Source organism: Tamandua tetradactyla, chromosome 19, assembly GCF_023851605.1.
Source record: "Tamandua tetradactyla isolate mTamTet1 chromosome 19, mTamTet1.pri, whole genome shotgun sequence".
Taxonomy (NCBI): Eukaryota; Metazoa; Chordata; class Mammalia; order Pilosa; family Myrmecophagidae; genus Tamandua; species Tamandua tetradactyla.
In genome coordinates, this window is record NC_135345.1 from 14,977,480 (window position 1) to 14,991,463 (window position 13,984).

General features: G+C 40.4%; 1 protein-coding gene across 3 annotated transcripts in view; it reads right to left on the bottom strand.

Moving 5' to 3' along the window:
- The window catches only part of FBXL5 (F-box and leucine rich repeat protein 5), a 49,180-nt gene extending 42,875 nt beyond the window's left edge, over nucleotides 1-6,305 (bottom strand). For all 3 annotated transcript variants that reach the window (XM_077136439.1, XM_077136438.1, XM_077136437.1), the window contains exon 1: nucleotides 6,127-6,305. In XM_077136439.1, coding sequence (XP_076992554.1) covers nucleotides 6,127-6,210 — 84 coding nt within the window. In that variant the 5' untranslated portion in view covers nucleotides 6,211-6,305. The remainder of the gene's footprint in view (nucleotides 1-6,126) is intronic.
- Nucleotides 6,306-13,984: the final 7,679 nt, after the last annotated feature.

Genomic DNA, 13,984 nt, shown 5'->3' on the forward strand with positions numbered 1-13,984 from the left:
AAATATATCTCTACATTTGTTATATTTCACAATAAAAATGTTTTTAAAAAATGAGTCAAGAGAAATAAAAAGAAAGCATTAAAATGGCTATAATTAAAAGAAAACATAGCAAAAATAAATAATTCCCTTATATGAGTTAAAGAAAATAACATCTTAGAAGGCATGTACATGCAGGGAATTTTGCATACATTCTCATTAGACTACTATAAAATCTTTTTCAGCTTTATTAAAAGACTAAGGTAAAGACTAGTCTCATGCTACTAACTGAGAACCAATTTAGTTATACAAAAGGACTCTCAATTATACATATAAAGTTAATCCAGCAGAATGGTTAAAGGCACTGACTCTGTGGCCAGATGGTTTAAGTGTAAATTCATCTGTCAGGAAATCACTAAATTTTCATGTACCTTAGTTTAATCTGTAATAATATTAACTACCTCAAGGGTTCTTGTGAAGATCACATACAAAAACACAGAATACATGGAACAGGTATTTAGTCCTATTCAAGCTTTTTGTTATTTTTACATTTAGCTCAAAATAAAACTAACATCAGAACTCTTTAAAAATATTACCTAAGTCAATTTTTCTCCACTTGAAAAGAGCAAATCTTTTTTTTTTTTTTTTTTTTTTTTTTGCATGGGTAGGCACCAAGAATTGAACCTGGGTCTCTGGCATGACAAGAGAGAACTCTGCCTGCGGAGCCACCATGGCCCATCTTTTTTTTGCCTGAAGAGTAAATTTTTTTAACTTTTTTTTATTGTATAGTGTAACATACATACAAAACGAAGAAATAGAAAAACAATAGTTTTCAAAGCACTCTTCAAAAAGTGGTTACAGGATAGATCCCAAAGTTTGTCATGGGCTACCATACAATCTTCTCATATTTTTCCTTTAGCTGCTCCAGAATATAGGAGGCTAGAGAGGGCTTAAATACTTTTTATCATCACAATTGACTTTTTCTTCCCTTCTTTTTCTGTGAACAGTAACATACATACAAAAAAAAACAATAAATTTCCAAACACAGCAACACAATTAGTCTCAATACATATTTCAGAGTTTGACATGGGTTGCAACTTCATAATTTTAGGTTTTTACTTCTAGCTGCTCTAAAAAACTGAAGACTAAAAGAGATACCAATTTAATGATTCAGCATTCATACTCATTCGTTAAGTTCTATCTCCTATGTATAATTCCACCATTTCCTCTGATCTTTCCATATCTCTCATTGAGTAGTCTCGGCTATGGCAATTTTAAATTTTTGATATTGGAAGGGTCTGTCACTAATATGGCGTAGAGAGATGAAACTTTCTGATGTTCTGGAGAGGGTGGGCTAGGTTTCAGGACTTACCTGGACCAGGGACCCCTCTGGAGGTTGTAGGCTTCTGGCAAGTTACTCTAGTGCCTGAAACCTTTGTGGAATCTTATAAATTCCTCTAGGTGTTCTTTAGGGTTGGCTGGAATGGTCCTGGTTGAGGGTTGGCAGGTTATGATAGGTAGCAAGGTCTACTTGAAGCTTGTGTAAGAGCAACCTCCAGAGTAACCTCTCTACTCTACTTGAACTCTCTCTGCCTCTGATACTTCGTTAATTACACTTCTTTTCCTCCCTTTGGTCAGGATATAATTGTTGATCCCACGGTGCCAGGTCTGGATTCATCCCTGGGAGTCCTCTCCCATGTCATCAGGGAAACTTTCATCCCCGGATGTCATGTCCCACGTAGTGGGGAGAAGAACTAATGTTTTTAACCTCACACTTAAAGTCAGTAGATTTAACAAGATCAGTTAAAAGAATAACCAGAACACATGCAATTTAAATTTTTAAAATTATGTTTACATGAATAGCTTTTTAAACATTTGTTCGCCTTCACAAAGTTATTCAAATATGTAATTTTGATTGAGAGAAAAAAAAATCTGTACACTAATAATATCTAGTACATACTGAAGCCCATGACATACCAGGCACTATGCCAGCTTTCAGATATTATTTAATTCTTACAACAATCTGAAGAAGCAGGCATAATTACTACGCCCACTTTATAGATGGGAAAACGGACACTCCGAGAAATAACACTCAAAATCATACAGTTGTACACAGCAAAGCAGAGATCAAGTTTCTATGACTCTAAAACCTATGTTCTTTCCATAAACTACAATGTTAGCCCAATCATAAAACCATCTTTTCAGATCCAAAGGTAAATTTCAGAAAGAACACTTGCTCTACAACAGTAATTCTCATCAGAGGGTGATTTTGCCCCCAAAGAGACATCTGGCAAGGTCTGGTGACATTTTTCATTGTCACAACTGGGGAAGAGCTACTGACATCTAGTGGTTCAAAGCTATAGATGCATCTAAGCATCCTACAATGCACAAGACAGCCACCACCCCCAATCCCCAACCTAGAGTCATCAGGCCCAAAATGGCAATAGTGCTGTGGCTGAGAAATACTGCTCTAAAGCAATGTTTTTCACAGCTTCAGTATGAAATATATTGCAATCCAGACAGATACACCATAAATACTTGAAGCAGATTTCAAGAACTATTATGTACCCCACTAAGCTATGATGTACTCTAGTATTTACTTTTCCATTTTATTTTTGTAATGTTGTTTCTAACCCACAAAACTGAGCCATGACACATTAATGGGCCATACTACACTTTTGGAAAAACACCATTATAGAGTAGGATTTAAAGGTTCCTAAGTGACAAAAAAACTCATATTATCTGGTGCCTGGCAAATTCAACAAGGTTCTTATAACAGGATACACAGAACCAACAAAAAGGAACATGCTATCTTCCACATTTTAAAAAAATGGCCAAACTTTCTTTTGCTCCCACTATCCCCCATTCTAACACAGATGTCACTGTGTAGTATACTGTAAATACCTTGAAAATAGGGCCCACATCTTCACATTTGCCAACACAAGCTACCAACACAAGCTACTGACACAAGCTACTACAGGGCAGACAGAAAGAACTTCATGTTTATTGATGGAATTAATGAAGATAACTTTTGAAGGCTGTAGGAAAGTACTGAAGTAAAATGGGGGGGAAAAAATGTCATGCAATACAAATCTTCATTAAAATAATCCCAATTTGGAAGGTCAGTGAATTATCAAAAAGATCTAATAAAATCCTGTTACCAAAAAAAAAAAAAAAAAATCTTTCAAAATTTGCCATGGTTTCATACAAAGAAAATTAGAGTAGGACTCCAGATTCTGACATGGGTTTCCAGTAGCTATATCACTAAATGCTTTTATAACTTTGTCTTACCTAACCTAGGCTCAGATATAAAACAGAAAAAAACCCTGCCCTTACCAATCTCAAAGGATTGCTGTCTGGAAAACTAAGGTGGAAAATCTTTCCATAAAACCTTCTGAAAATGCAAGAAGAAATCCATGACCAATTTTTAAATATTATACAGCAATATATAAAATAGCCTAAAATAACTTCAGAATAAAGTATTCTAAGTAGACTACCTTAAACATATTTAATTAATGAGTTAGTGCTTGTAAATAAATGATGCTTCTAAAATATATTGTACTTGAAAAGTTCAATATTGGAAATAAAACCAATTTCTTTATAATTGCTGGGCATTTTCAGGCTCAAAATTTAAAATACAATGAAATAACACACATCATACCTTTTTAGTTGAATATAAAAACTAGTTCTAGGCTGTTTGGGTTGGGTATTGGGTTATGAAATTGGACTTGTTATACCTGGCCTATACAACCAAAGGATGGAGACAGTAAAACTTGAGATGACAACTGAACAACAAAGGAATTCTTCCCTTTATTCCTTTAAGAATATTGAGCCACCAGAAAATACTTATTTGCCCACTTTACCCCCAAGAATGTCTAGGAAAGATTTTCATTGGCTATTAGTATCAAGAAGAAGCTAGGAGATAAAATTCCATGCAGCTTTTTTTCTTTAACATCACCTTAGTGTTTGAGCCACAGTTCAGAAAATTAAACTTATACTCTTGTTGATGATCTACAAAAATCTCATTAACAATACCTAATTAACTCAGAATTAGGGGTAATTCTGACTTATGCTATGCCAAATTGCAAAAGGGAACATTTTAATTACTGAAAAGAATCTTATTTGACTCAGGTACCATTGTTTGTTGTTTTAGGCAACTGCATTTTCAAAATTTGTTGAAACGTTCTCACCAGGGGGAAAAAATAGTAACAGCCTTCTTCAAAATGTTAATGGAAGGAGGGCTAGTACTTAACTAGATAAAGTTACGAGTTTTAATTATTTGGAGAGGATCACAATCATTTGAAAATCTGATTCATCTTCTTAGACTGTCTAGGAAGATGTACACATGCACAAAATTTTCCACACAATTTCAAGTGGTCCTTGGAATCTTTCCGCTCTAAACTGAAGACCTCAGATTCCATTAGTCCTTATTAAATTTCCCTTACCTTCAAATTTTGAAGTAAAAAACTTCCCCATTAATTTCATAATTGCAATGAAATAATTTCAAATGAACTAAATTCAAAGGCCAAGAAGGATAAAAACATTACAGGGAAAGCTAACTCAAGAATTCAGGGTTAGCCGCTACTGCTTAACAACTCATCCACTCCTTAAGCTTCTCCTGGATAAATAGTTCTCAACCCTGGCTGCACAATGGACTCATCTAGAGAGCTTATAAAAACTTAACCTCTGGGTCCCACTCTCAGAGATCCTAATTTAAGTGGTCTTGGGCATCAAGAGTTTTAAGATCTTCCCAGGTGATTCTATGAGCAACCAAAGATGAGAACCAGTATCCTAGACAGTGCTCCATCTAAAGCAGCTTTTTTTCAATCTTCAAAATGAGGGGAGGGGGGTGCACAGGTAGCTCAGTGGTTAGAATGCCTGCCTTTCAGGAGGGAGACCAGCGTTGGATTCCCGGACCATGCACCAAAAAAAAAAAAAAAAAAAAAAAAAAAAAAATGGGGGGAGGGAAGGGTGGTTATGGGCGGGGGCGCTAAGATCTGAAACTCAACCTGACCAATTTGAAATTGTTGAGCTTCAATGTGGCCAAGCACTGAACACTAGGTTTCCTCCAATCACCCTACTGGGCTGTAAGATACTTTTCTGTCAATAGTAGTTCTGGTTAATGCTATGTAATTTCTGAAAATCCATACAAGTTGATTTCTATGCTTACGTAACAGGCTCATTTCTCCATGAAAACTGCCCGATATTTCCAGGATATCCGTAAATTGACAGATATGTGGAAGTTTAATACTGTTTGTAAATTATTAGCAAAAGGTCCTGAACTATCTTCACAAAAGTACTTCTTCACCTTATGCTGCGTCAATTAAGAATAGAAAAAGGTTCGCAGAGTTCAACCAACTTTACCAGAGGTCCCTTTTATTCGAGCCTATGTAGAGAATTACAACAGAAAGGAGCTACCTTATGACAAAATCGACATCCAGCAAATGTTTGGGGCAATAAAAGGTGCAAGGAAAAATGCAACTATAAATGAATAGTACAAGTTCTCTAGTTCCTAAGCCAAGAAACCTGGTCTGACTTCCAAATCAAACCAGGATGAAAAGCTGGGAAGAAAATGAGCAGGGACTAGTTGGAAGCTGAACAGGCCGGCTGGGCCAGGAAGCAAAGAAGAGATTCAGAGAAGGATGGATGGGTGTTTGCAAAGAGCCTCGGGGAGCCCCAGGACAGGGTGGCTCGGACCGGGGAGGCGGACAACCGCAGAAACGGCCTACCCTGTGCGGATTGGCAACGCGCCGCAGGTGGCTGACCAAGGGGGTCCCCGAAGGTTTTCCCTTCCCTTCCACCACCCGGGGTGGAGCGGGAGGCCCAGTGCGGCCCAGGGATCTTGGCCGGGGTCCAGGGCGCGCCCCTCCTCGCGCCCGCAGGCCCTCAGGAGAACACAGCCCCGAGGGCACGTCCGAGGCCGCCGGCGCGGGACGGGGACGCGGACTCCCGGAGGCCCCGCGGCTGGCAGGCCCGGGAAGGTGCGAGCTGGCGAACGCAGCGCTGACAGCTGCGCAGGCGGGAGTTCATGCGGCGGCGGCGGCGGCGGCCCAGGGAGCTGCGGGCACCACGCAGGCCAGGCCGCCAGAGGAACCCGGCCCGCTCCAACTCTGCACTGCCCAGCTGCAAGAGGCCGCGGCACACCGTTACCTTGTCGCAGTAGAGCCCCACCAGCTGCTTCATCCGCCAGTGTGGGGCGGTGAAGACGTCCACTTCTTCGGGGAAGGGCGCCATCGCCACTGCCTCAGCGTCCGCCTCAGCAGCCGCGGCCACCGCCTCTCCATAGACACCCTCGCCGCCGGGCAGAGGCGGCGCGCCCCCCTGCGCATGCGCCCGCCCCGTCGGCGCGCGCGCCCGGGCTGCCTGGCCAGCGGGGGCGCGGAGGCGCGCGGGCCGACGCCATGCGGTCCCCGCGGCCCACGTGACCGGGCGCGCTAGTAAGCCTCCGGTCTTCCACCACCTGCGTCAGGTTTTCTAATCCCTTGTCCTCCTCGTGTAGCACAAGAAGAAACCAAAAATTTTCCTTGTTTGTTTCCCAGATTGAAACACATTTTCGTGGGGGCAGGGGGGGCGGGCCGGAAGGGTGGTATTAGGGACGCTCTCAGCGTGTCTCCCAGTTACCGCCATGACCTCAGGCCCTGAGGCTGAAGCAGTGGAGCACAATGGCCGCGGTCGTGGGTCGGAAGCTCCACCTTGGCGCTACGGGCTTCTTTAGGAACGCTGAGCTCGACCTGGGCCCCCGTGTGCCACGTTTTGTCTCCTCAAGTCCCCGGGGCCGAGAGATGACCTCCCCGCCCTCTAGTCAAAGGCCAGAGCTTGGCTGCGCCCCAGCGAGCTGGGTGAGCCTAACTGTGGGGGCGCCGAGAACTTGCAGCCACGCGGAAAACGGTGACGCGTGACGGGAACGGCCTCTGGCGGGCACTGCCTTTGGGCGTGAGAGGCAGGGCAGAGGTCACGCATCTCCTCCGGAATGTCAGGAGACTCAAAGAAGGAAAAAGGCTCCTGGGGATCAAGAAGGCAGGAATGCACCTCAAGCCCAGGGATAGGCCTTGGCGGGTGGGGGCAGGGGAGAGTGATCACAGAAGATTGGAGAAAACATTTTGGTTGAAATCCCTCCATTTTAAGCCGAGAATCAGAGAGAAAGGAGAACAAGGTCACTCGCAAGAGGAAGGCCCATCTGCTCTTCCCCAATTACCTGATCCTTCGTCACCATCTAGGAGGAAGCAGTTAAGTGCTCCCCTTGCCCTGGTTCAGGACTGATGGACAGACACCAAAGTGAAAGAAAAGAGATAAGGCTGAAATAAACCTTGGAAGAGTTGTATTATTTGATTAATGGCAATAGACTCCAGGAGGGCAAGAACCAGTTATGTTTTGTTCACTCTTTATACCTGTTACCTGTCACAGTTCCATGACAGCACAGGGGTTCAATAAATATTTCAAAGAATGATAAGAATAGAAGGAGGTGAAAAGAACCTTTCATGATGCACACCAGTTTATTTCTGATCTTGCTATATGCCATTTATTGACAAGGAATGTGAACAATGATTAAAAGCACAGGTGAAGTTGGATTCCTGGTTTTGCCAGTTGCTAGTTTTATAACTTTGAGCAAGCTATGTGACTTCCCTGTGTTTCAGTTTCTTCATGCATAAAGTGGGAACAGTAATACCTACGTCATAGAATTGTTATGAGGATTAAGAGAAAATTTGCATATTTGAAGTGCCTAGGACAGTATCTAGCGCATAATAAGCACTGCCTGTCAGCTGTTATTATTAAATAAAATAACTCTATGAAGCAGGTGCTGTTATCTCCATTTTACTATCAGGAAACTAAAACATTTTGTAATTGCCTGGGACCCCACAGTTTGTAAGTGAATGATCTGGCCATATAAATCTACACTTGAAATTATTCTCCCAGGCATTGTGTTAGTTGGGTGGGTTACGGAGATGGCTTAAACGTAGTCTGTCCTAAAGAAACAGAAATAAATCTTGAATAGATAAGGTCCTTGATATGATCTTCCCCTTTTTCCTCCTCTGCCCCTCACTTTTTTTACTCTGCTCTTTCACTAGGGCCTCTTTACTTTTTAATATCCCCCAGAAGGCATTTCCTTATGTACCCTCCATTCCTCATTTTTTTACTTCATTCTGATCTTGGAGTGTAGAATTGGAACCTACAGATTGTGTAAAGAAATGAGCTCCATAAGAACATGAACTTTGTTTTATACCCAGCATTTAGAACAGTGCCTATCATTCAGTTAACACCCAGTAAATTCATGGCATTGTATAATTTCCATATTTTAATTAACTTTTAATATGGCATGTTTAATTTCCCATCCACCTGTGTGTGTTTGTGTTGTCCACTATCATATCCACAGAATCAGGCATATTAAGTTGGTGTTTAACTTGGAACAACAATAAAAATTAGTTGATCTACACACAGAATTTCACTCTTAACCAGATTTTGAATCTGTGCAGTCAGCTAAAAAGTAATAGCAGCTACTTGGGACTCTGGCCATTTGAGGGAATTTGTTTAAGATTACAAAATGGAAGAAATAAAGTGATAAAAGTAAGCCCTATGGGTCCTTTCTCCCTTCTAAAGAAGCTGGTAAGATTAGCTATGTGAACTGAGTAATATAGCAATTAATCATCATATATATCCAGAATAATTGATTGATTTAAATTGAACTTTAGCACTAGAGGGAAGACATTGATTATTATAGTATATTACTTTAGGTTACTGCAACCACAGTCACTTAGGAACTGTTAAGGCCAAGGTAATCATTTTAGTGACCTCTCTGCCTGATTGCTTCTGTTACGTAACAGCAGACTAATGCTAACAGAATATCCAGCCACTGGCCACAAGAAGACTGGACAAGGCATGTGGACAGAACAGTGAAAATTCATGTTAGGAATTGAAATAGGTCCCCTATAAAAGCCATGTTCAGGTGCCAACTCCTGTAGGTGGTCCTGTGGGTATGAACATATTGTATATAGAACCTTTGAAGATGTTATTGGGTGAGGTGGCCCAAACTGCATAAAGATGGGCTTTAATCCAATATGACTGAAGTTCTTATAAGCAAAAGAATTTGGACATGAAGAAGAAGCCACCAGGAACAGCCAGAAGCTGGAAGTTAATGGAACCTAGAAGAGAAAGGAGAAGAAGCCACCATGTACATTGCCATATGACAGAAAAACCAAGGACCAAGGATCACCCGCAGCCAGCCCCAGACTGCTACAGTCTTCAAGGAGAAAGCATCACCTTCTGATGCCTTGATTTCAGAATTCTCCTAGCCTCAAAACTGTGAACCAATAAGTCCCCATTTTAAACTAACCCATTGTACGGTATTCATTTTAGCAGCTGGGAAACTGAAACAACAAAACATAGAATGTCTGATAGATATACTAGTGGATTGATGGTTCTCTTTTTCCCACTTGCTTTCTCTGAAAAACTGCATGCTACTGGAAAAAATGAAAGCCAAATCATTCCCTAAAGATATCATGACACTAGACCTCTTCTGTAATATTTCCAGCAGTAGTTTTGAGGGCCCTGGAAAGGGTTACTGGCCAGAGAAAGTCAATTTTAAGGCATTTCTTTATTTGAGTATGTGACACAGCACTTCCCTCGATAGGGGTTTGTTGTGAAAGCAAATGATGAAAGAATGTTGCAATTGCAAAAACAGTTGGAATTATGGTCCAAAAGTAGTATCAGAGTTGATCCTTGCTGCCAGTAAAAATTAGCCTATCAACAGCTGCTGTAGCAGACTAGATCATTTTAGTAGTAAGAGTAGAACAAGTCCCTTTATGTGATGAATTACAGGTGATTCCTCCCCTTCTTTTATTTTTTCTGTTCTTTCCAGTTTTTAAAATGATTACATTTTACTTTGGCCATCAGAAATACATCAACTTCAGATATGTCTAAGGCATTTTATTTACACAGAAAAATGGTTATAGTAAAATATTAAATGGGATGAGCAGAAGTCAATATGTTACAAATGACTTGATGACAACTATATTTTACAATTACATTAAAATGGCCTAAAAATAAATATATTAAATTGTTAGCAATAGCTATCTTTTGGTGGTGGGACTGTGGCTGATTTTTATGATGTCATCTTTTTTTTTTTTCAAAATTTTGTAGTGGAAAAAAAGAACTAACTTAAAAAAAAAAGTCTTCATTTAATTACCATCAATCACTATTACAATGCCAGAACTATATCTGGTCTCATGGAGTCCCACCCTACCTCATACATAGGCTTAAGTACTTCCTGTACTTGTGCTTGGAGACCTCTGGCTCTGCCTCCTGCCATGTGGTCTCATCTGTTTGGGATGGGACTCCCCCAGCTTGTCCGTAGGAAGCAAGTCCAGTGAATTCTAGCTGGAATTTAGACCAGTAAGCCCCTGCGGTCCTTCCTCATGAGATAGGCATTAGACTTTGACCTTGGCTAGGCCTCAGTGGCCAGCCACGGTTACTACCAGCTCCGTTTAAAGTCCACACAGTTGCTAGAAATTTAGGAGGACGGGAAGTATCTCCCACACTTGGCATTTGCCTCTTCAGTAGCTCTTTTGTGCCCATAAGAAGCCTCAATAACCAGTTCCAGAACTTCAGAACTTCAATTTGGAGCACAGACTTACCATTCTTAACAACTGTTTCTAAAGGCTTTTCCTTTTACTCCATAAGCAGGAATTCATACCTAAATTGGGTACAGGCTGAGGCTCAGCTGTCAGCATCTGTAAGTTTCCAATTCTTTTCCCCCAGAAAATTGTGGGCTACTCCACAAACTACTTATGTACAAAAACAGAGTAGTCCCGTTCCTAGATTGCCTTTTGAAGAAAAGTAGTTTAGACAAAGCTAAGACCACAGTTTTCTTTATTACAAATATGGACATCTAATGTATATAGTGGACAGCAATGTTTCTTTGCAAAAGTTCCAGAGCAAGAAGTGCCTTCCACTTTCAAAATATATCTGTATGTTACCTATGTTGTTCTTAACAAATATTGCCAAGTCAACACCAAGTCTTTGACTTCTAATCAAAGGCTCTATTATGGGCTAACTTGCAGGGAGCAAGAATGGTGCAGTGTGTATGGCCTGAGGAAAAGAAAACTTTACTCAACTGTTTGCATCATGTAATGAGGGAAAATATCACAAGTTTCTGGGATGAAAATGAATGATAAGCTTCCTGTAAATTGTCAGGCTTACATTCATTGTAGTGATGAAATCTGGCAGATGATTGCTTAATTGCTAAATACAGAGAGAAAAAAAAAATATTTAGGGAAGTAGTTGTTGTGTCCTTCCTCCCTATCCCTGACATTAAAAAAACAACTCACAAACAAAAACAGAGTACAAAGACATCCCCAGTCATGTAAGGCGATTTTTCAAATGTTAAGAATTATGTTGGCAGAAATAACAGGAGTACCAAATATCTGTAAATTCCCACTCACCTGGTTAATAGCTGTTATTTTTAAAATGGCACAGTTAAAACATAAAACACTGACCTGAGTTCTAATCCCACCTCTGCCACTAACCACCCATCAGATTTTGGCACATAACTTGCCTATTCTGGGATCTTGATTTCCTCATCTGGTCTAGGAAGCTTTAGTGAGTAATAAAGGATGCTACATAATTAATAGAGATTAATTAATCTACAACAGGTATAAAAAGGAGTCTTCCAAGGTAAGCTGGGAAATGTGCTTACCTGTTTGGAAAATCAATCACCAACCTCCCAGATAACTGTCGATCAAGAGTTAGATGACCTTTAACCAATCATTATTTTCTTTGTATAACTGGTTTGTCATTAGGGCCATTCACTTTTCCTATAAAATGTCTCTACCAGGTGATTCTTTGAATTGGCCTACTGCACATCTATTCCCTTGTATGCAAGAATATAATAAAACTTTAACATACACTTATAATTGAATTGTTTGGAAACTATTTTATAACAATAGAGAGGCAGTAAAACAAAGCAAGTAAGAGTGTGGACCCAGTTTACTCGTCTGTAAAATGGGCATACTGAGTCTTTACCTCACTATGTGTCCTGAGAATTAAATGTGTGGAATTTAGCAAAGAGCCTGGCATAGCAAGCATTACATACATATTGAGATTGGACAAGATGTTTTCTTTGGTTTTTTCCAGCTCTCAAATTCTGGGAATCCTAAGAATGGTGCCTTGAAAACTGTTTCTTTAGATTAGTTATACATATTAATTTAGCTGGAGAAGGTACTTGGAGATAAATTTGGCTGCAAGTGACAGAAAATATAAATTGACAGTGGCTTAAACAAGATAGATTTTCTTGTATTGGCTATCTATTGCTGCATAACAAATTATTCCAAACCTAACCTCAGAAGTGGCATACTATCACTTCTTCCATATGCTATTGATCATCCAGACCAATTCCTCGGAGGCCATGTAGGAGAGGAGTATGAAAGGGTGTAAATACCATCTTGGAAGCTGGCTACCACACTCATGCAAAAGACCTATAGAAGTGGAGAAGTAGTCCAGGGCTGGTGGGGCAATTCTATTCTGTTTTGTCTTTAGTAGCATAGGCTCCTTCCAACTCTTAGGTCTACCAATTCTAGAGGATAGTCTTCATACTCAAGTTTCAAGATAGTGATATTTGTATTCTAGGCAGTAAAATGGATGAAAGGAAGAAGAGAGCCATAGAATACATATACTAGCTGTCACAAGTAAATTTTCTGGCAGACAGTTCCTCTTATATTTCATCGGCTAGAACTTACATTACTTAGTTGCAAGGACGGTGGAAAATAAGGGCTGTATCATGTGTAAAGCCAGGAGATTCATTCTAATAAAAGGGAGAACAAATGTATCAGGACAAACTGAAGTCTCTGCCACAGGACTCACTCAAACAAATAATATTGCATTTCCCTCCTCTGCTGGTTTGAAGCTATTATGTACCCCTAGAAAACCCATGCTGTTTTAATCCAGTCTTCAGAGAAATGAGACCACATGGCAGGAGGCAAAGCCAGAGGCCTCTGAGTACGGATACAGGAAGAACTTAAGTTTATGAGGTAGGGTGGAGATGAGACTGGACACAGCTCTGGCATTGCAGACCTAATGGTGACTGATGTTAATTAAATGAGAACCTTAAAAAAAATGTTTCTCTGTTTTTCTATTAAAAAATTTGGAGGAAAAAAATGACAGCATAAAAATCAGGCACAGTCCCACCAGCAAAAGATAGCCATTGCTAGCATTTTTATATATTTCATTTTAGACCATTTTAATGTAGTTGTAATATATAGCTGTCATCAGATTGCTTGTAATATATTGACTTCTGCTCATCACATTTAATATTTTCCTATAGGCATTGCTCAGGAAGAGTGTTGTTCCCTCAGGCCTCAGAGAGGGTGGAGCACATTCCCCAGGGGTTGGGGAGGCCTGGGTCCCATCCCACTGTTCTGAAGGGGTTGAGTGTATGCCCTGGAGATGGCAGCGAGAAGCTTGAAAAGGGTGGGGCCTAAAACAAGGTGCTCTACCAATGCTTGGATATGTTGGAACAGTCACTCCAGTGCTTGGAGACAGCACAGCCACTGCAAAAGCCTTTGGAAATTCCAGAGTAGAACTGTAGCTCTCACAAACCCCAAGGATAAATGATTCTCGGCACTTAAAATCAAATGGAGTTTGCCCTGCTGGTTTTCATAACTGTTTGGGTCCAGTGACTCCTGTTTTCCTTAAATTTTCTTCCAATGGCAAACGGAATATTTATCTTATGACTGTCCCTCTTTTGTATATTAGCACAGAAAACTTGTTCTAAATTTCACAAGCCCACAACCAAAGAAGAATTTTGCCTCAGGACAAACCACTCCTATAGCTGATTTGATAAGATTTCTACTGTTTTTGACTTGGGATAGTATTTGTATGGTTACAGAAATGATTAGAGGCTTTTGTGATATTCTAATGAAATGCGTGTATTTTGTATATGGAAAGAACTTGTATTTTTGGAGGCCAGATGGTAGAAAGTGCTGGTTATATATCACAGAAAAGTCATGTTTTTTCATTC